Source organism: Hylobates moloch, unplaced genomic scaffold, assembly GCF_009828535.3.
Source record: "Hylobates moloch isolate HMO894 unplaced genomic scaffold, HMol_V3 SCAFFOLD_405, whole genome shotgun sequence".
Lineage (NCBI taxonomy): Eukaryota > Metazoa > Chordata > Mammalia > Primates > Hylobatidae > Hylobates > Hylobates moloch.
This window is the reverse complement of record NW_026652680.1, coordinates 1,112-7,198: the sequence shown is the minus strand read 5'-3', so window position 1 is coordinate 7,198 and position 6,087 is coordinate 1,112. Positions and strand designations below refer to the sequence as shown.

General features: G+C 42.0%; 1 gene segment (V, D, J or C); it reads right to left on the bottom strand.

The window, feature by feature from the left end:
- Positions 1-2,990: 2,990 nt before the first annotated feature.
- On the bottom strand, positions 2,991-3,630 carry LOC116464317 (immunoglobulin lambda variable 3-19-like). The segment is given in 2 exon segments: positions 2,991-3,379; positions 3,526-3,630. Coding segments are annotated over 2 exon segments (435 nt in total).
- Between the last annotated feature and the right edge of the window lie 2,457 nt (positions 3,631-6,087).

Genomic DNA, 6,087 nt, shown 5'->3' with positions numbered 1-6,087 from the left:
GGCCCACTTTTTAATGGTATTATTAGTTTTTTATGCTAATGAGTTATTTCAGTTTTTTTTTTATTTTCTTATACTGAATCCTTGTCAGGTGAACAGTTTGCAAATATTTTCGCTCATTCTACACGTTGTCTTTACTCTGTTGATTGTTTCCTTTGCTTTTCAGGAGCTTTGTAGTTTAAGGAAGTCCCATATCTCTATTATTTGTTGTTGCCTGTGCTTTTGAAGTCTTGGCCATACACTTTTTTATCTAGAACAATGTCCTGAAGAATTTGTTCTTCCCCTATGTTAAGTTCCCTTCTAGTAGTTTTATGGTTTGGGGTGTTATATTTGGGTCTTTAATCCATTTTTAGTTGATTTTTTTGTGGAGAGGATAAGTGTCTAGTTTCGTTGTTCTGTACATGGGTTCCAGTTTTCTCAGCACCATTTATTGAAAATTGTGCCATTTTCTCAGTGTACGTTCTTGACATCTTTGTTGAAAATCAGTCAGCTATATATAGATATATGGATTTATTTATGGGTTTTCTATTTTGTTATATTGGTCTCAGTGTCTGATTGCATGCCAATAACTTCCTGTTTTGGTTACTATAGTTTGTAGCATATTTTAATTCTAGTAGTGTGATATCTTCAGCTGTGTTCTTTTTGCTCAGTATTGCTTTGGCTATTCAGGGTCTTTTCTGGTTTTATACCAATTTTAGAGGTTTTTTTAATTTCTGTGAATAATGTCATTGGTATTTTGATAGGAATTGCACTGAGTTTGTGGATTGCTTTGGGTAGTAAGTTTCTTCCTTTAATATTTTCTAAATATAACTCCACTAATTTAGGCTTGCATTACTTCTAATAAGAAATCAACTATTATCTGGGGATGGTTACTGGGTAAGAAAAAACTAGTTAGAAATAATCAATAAGGCCTACTATTTGACAACACAACGGGATGACTATAGTTAATAACAACTTAATTGTACATTTTATAAAGCTAAAAGAGTGTAATTGAATAGTTTATAATACAAGGGATAAATGCTTGAGTGAATGAATACTGAATTTTCTATAATGTGGCTATTTCACATTGCATGCCTATTTTGAAACATCTCATGTACCCAATAAAAATATATGCCTACCATGCAGCCACTAAAATTTAAAAAAATTTTAAAAACCAAATTTGTTCTTGTCATTATGTTGTTCACCTGTATCTCTCTCTTTCCCTTTCTCTCTCTCTCTCAGTGTGTGTGTGTGTGTGTGTGTGTGTGTGTGTGTGTGTGTGTCTTTGGGACATGTTAAACTTTTTGGAATAGTAGGTTTCTAGTTTTCACAAAATTTGGGAAATTTTGGTCATTGTTCCTTTAAATTGTTTTTCTGCCTTTTTCTCTTTCCTGTCCAATCTTACCTCCTTTAATGACTTTCATTATACCAATTTAGGCAGTCGAAGATGTCCTAAAGCTCACTGATACTCTGTTTATGCTTTTGTGCTTCGTCTTGAATAGCTGCCATTGCCATGTCTTCAAGTTCACTCATCTATTCTTTCACAGAATCCAATCTGCAATCAGTCTCATTCAGTGTATTTTTTATTGCAGACATAATATGGATCACTTATAAGAGTATAACTTGCGTCTCTCTTTATATGTTTTATGTATCCACTTAACATGATTTTTCAATCTTGTATCCTCATGAACAAGTAGAATAGAATAGAGTTATAAGAATTTCTTTCATATGCTTGCCTACAAGGTCTATCATGTGTGCAATTTTATTGCCATTTGGGATTGATTCACTTCTCTGTTTGATATAGCATATATTTTCTGGTTACCTTGCAGGGAATATTGACAGGATGAAGGCATTGTGCATTTTTCCTGCTGGGTTGAGAATTCTTTTGCAGTTCATTCTCTATTTCTGTCTTTTATTGTTGAATTGAGTAAAGTTACTTGAAAACAGTTTGAGTTTTCTGTTTGCTTTTACACTTTCATAGTTGAGACCTGAGCAGCATTTTGTCTAAGGTGACATTTTCCCCAGTACTGAGGCAAAGCTCTTCTGATGAGTCAACCTCATGCCCTGTAACTCAGGCCTTTCCTCTGTGACTGTAGTGTGTGAGTGTCTGTGAGTGCGTGGGTGTGTGTGTGTGTGTGGGAGTGAGCTCTGTGAGGTGTTCCCTCAAGAGTCTTTGCCTGGTTCTTTTCTCTTTCAGAGGTGTTTCTTTATACACAAGTGCTCATCAGTTCATGTACATTTGCAGACCTCAGAGTTCTCTGCATGTGCAACTGCCTCCTCTTTGATACTCTTCCAACTAGACTGTTTTTGTTCATTTTTAAAAAATGTTGGAGATCCCTGGAATCCTACTCTGAGAGGCAGGATTCCATGCGGTAGGGTTTCATGATATACTCTCAGGAAGGAAGTGTGGGAGGCGTGACTGGGAATGTGTTACAACTGACTGCTCAGCTAGAAGGCATTTCAAGGTCATTCTTCATTAAAATATGGCTTTGGGATTAAGGCATCAGGTAGTCATTGCTCCATGACTACATTCTGAAGGAGGCACATCTTTGCATGAAGCCGTTCTTTGCACTCAAAGGCATTTTTCGGTGGGGAATTGCTGTGTGAAGCTGGGGTGCCAAGGGATGCCACAGTGCTCCCTAGGAAAGACTTTCTTGTTCAGAGCATCAGGTTGCATGGAGCTGGGGTTTCAGGGTCTCACTTAAACATGGGGAGTTCAGACCAATAATCCAGGGCATTTGGGCCACAAAGTACAGGCATCGTATTAGATCCAGTCACCACACAAGAGGAACTCCAGGGATCATGAGCACTCAACAGCTGTCCGTCTCCTTCTTGCGGTCCCTTCCACTTGGGTCATCTTGAGGCAAGGCAAACAATAGCAGAACAGCCTGGTCCTTCAAGCCTCACGTCATCCTGACCCACCTTCTGCAGAGCCTACCTGGAGGAATGGAGGGAAAGGCAGCCTGGAGGTCTCAGATCCAGGTGAACTGGGCCAGCCCTGCTTATGGCTTTGTTCACAGTCCTGCTGGGGCTGGAGAGAGAGGATGACGCAGATAGTGAAGGGGTTTCTGTCTCACTTCCCCATCTGTCTGTGTCACTGTGGGACGGGTAACACTGCTGTCCCAGGAGTTACAGTAATAGTCAGCCTCATCTTCTGCCTGAACCCCAGTGATGGTCAAGGAAGCTGTGTTTCCTGAGCTGGAGCCAGAGAATCGGTCTGGGATCCCTGAGGGCCGGTTGTTGTTACCGTAGATGACAAGCACAGGGGGCTGTCCTGGCTTCTGCTGGTACCAGCCTGGATAATAGCTTCGGAGGCTGTCTCCTTGGCAGGTGATCCTGACTGTCTGTCCCAAGGCCACAGACACTGCAGGGTCCTGAGTCAGCTCAGAAGAAACCACAGAACCTGCAAAAGAGGACAGGAGAGGTGAGGATAAGGGTTTCACGCCTAGAGTCCCACACCCTACACTACTCCCTGTGATGAGCCGAAGCTCAGGGCCAGGCTGGCACAGCTAGCATGATAATAAGGGGTTGAGCCCTGGGAGGCAGCACCTATGCAAAGAGTGAGGAGAGTGAGCCAGAGAGGGGTCCGGGCCATGGTGGAGACACCCCAGAACTCTGCCTCTGAGCCCACAGCTAAGGAGGAACCTCCAGGCCTCTCTTATCATAGGAAGGGAAGTCTCTTCATGCAAATCTACTTCCTTTATTCTTGTGTGGTTGTTAGGTGGCTCTGGTGAGCAGTGGATGCAAATCTGTTCTCCATTCCCTGAAACATTTGTCCTGGTTCTTGTCTGAGCCCTGAGCCTGATGGCCTTCTCTGAGTAATTTCTAAAGGTCAGAAGAAGGGCCAAGTGCGTTTTCAGATTTACCCACTAGAAGGGGCCTCAAAGGAAGCAACAGTCAGGCCCCTTTACACTTGAGCATTACCAAGGGCTTGGACTCATTAGGGGACTCAGACTAAACCTCACAGTGCCCCCTGGTGCACACAGCATGAATGCCATTTTCTGCACATCACTAGATCACTCAGAAGGGCTGCTTATGAGTCCGTAATACATGCCAGATGCATTAGCAAGAGTTTTACAAGTGTTAACCTCAAGAAGACTTTTGTAATATAGAATAGGATGATGGGGAGCCTTATGCTTCAAGCCCATCTTTATTAGTGAGTGAATATTAGGAGGTTAAGTGTTTTTCCCAAGTCCTCCAGACAATAGGGAGTGAAGTCAAGATTCCACCGAGGAGAGGCACCTCAGAGCCCGACCTTCCAGACCCTCCCTGCCCCGCCTCCTGCACCCTGCTCCATCTCCTCCTCCTCCCTCAACCAACGTCTTTGGGGTCCCTCTTGTTTTTGCTAGAACTCCCACAAGAAGATAGGAAAGAATTAGTGACCGAAATGGCAGAAACATATTTTCTCACAGTTCTGAAGCTGGAAAACCCAAGATAAAAGTGGTAGTGGGTTTGGTTTCACCTGAGGACTCTCTCCTTGGCTTGCAGGTTGCTACCTCCTTGCTGTATCCTCACCTGGTCTTTTCTCTGCACACTCACCTCTGGTGCCTCATTTCTGTGTGTGCAAATTTTTTCTTCCTAGGAGGACATCAGTCCGATTTGAGAAGAATCCACCCTAATTTTTTTATTTTCACTTAGTCACCTCTTTAAAGACCCTATGCACAATTTCAGTCACATACTGTGTGTTACAGCTTCAATGCATACATTTTGGGGGACTTAATTCAGCCAATAACCCCCCACCCTCTGGACTCCAAAAAACTCATGTCTTTCTCACTTGTAAAAACATTCACCTCATTCCAACACCCCAAGTCCTAAACTAACTCAGCACCTACTCTAAGACCCAACTCTCATTTAGATATCACCCAAATCAAGTGTGGGTGATTCTCCAGGATGATTCATCCTGAGGGTTTAAAGGAAAACAGTTTGGGGGGTTTCCTCTCCAGTCTCCTGTTATCATCCAGTTTCCAGAAAAGTAAACTCCTACTTCAATAAGATTGAAATAAAAAAGTGAGTCAACATCAGCAACATTTTTGAGTCAGATGTGAAAAATTCACATCCATGCATTTTTAAAATATTTTAGAGTTACAGAATAATTTAAATGCCATAAAATTGAATTTTATAATCAGTAGCCATGGGCTATTTCTTGACAGCATTTGGAAAAGAGCTACAGTTGATACAGAAAATATAACCCAAAAAACAAAAGTTGAGTTGTTTTTAGAGCAGAATATTTCCGAGTTAACTCAGATAAATCGTACACAGAAATAATATAATCCAAAGAAAATTAATCTCTTGTAGGCATATTAAATTACTAAATCCAATTTTAGCATTGAGCATCAACATTTTGGTGTGCAAATAAAGCCACCTCTCAATGGTTATATAAAAGGGCAGTTGTTGCCTACTTCATGTTACAGTTTATTTGTGGCTTAATGGTGCTTTGATAGTCGGAGAGAAGGTGCTCCAGAAGATGTTTCCTTTACCTAAGAAAGGAAAAATATTCTTTTACATTAAATGATAATTTGCAGGATAACATATTTCCACAATCACCATCCTGTTCTTGTCATGGCAACTTCGTTGGAGGACTTACAGTTTAAAATCTCAAACTCGGCTGGGCACGGTAGCTCATGCCTGTAATCCCAGCACTTTGGGAGGCTGAGGTGGGTGGGTCATGAGGTCAGGAGATGGACACCATCCTGGTCAACATTGTGAAACCATGTCTCTACAAAAAATACGAAAATTAGCCTGACGTGATGGCGGGAGCTGGTAATCCTAGCTATTTGGGAGGCTGAGGCAGGAGAATTTCTTGAACCCGGGAGGTGGATGTTGCGGTGAGCCACGATTGTGCCGCTGCACTCCAGCCTGGCGACAGAGTGAGACTCCATCTCAAAAATAAATAAATAAATTTTAAAAACATCTCAAACTCTCTTCTTTATTCCATTTTTGCATTCTGAGTTTAACGATCTACTTGCTTTATAAAAATTTGCAATACATTGGGGCCGGGCACGGTGGCTCACGCCTGTAATTCCAGCACTTTGGGAGGCCGAGGTGGGCGGATCACGAGGTCAGAAGATCGAGACCATCCTGGCTAACACGGTGAAACCCCGTCTCTACTAA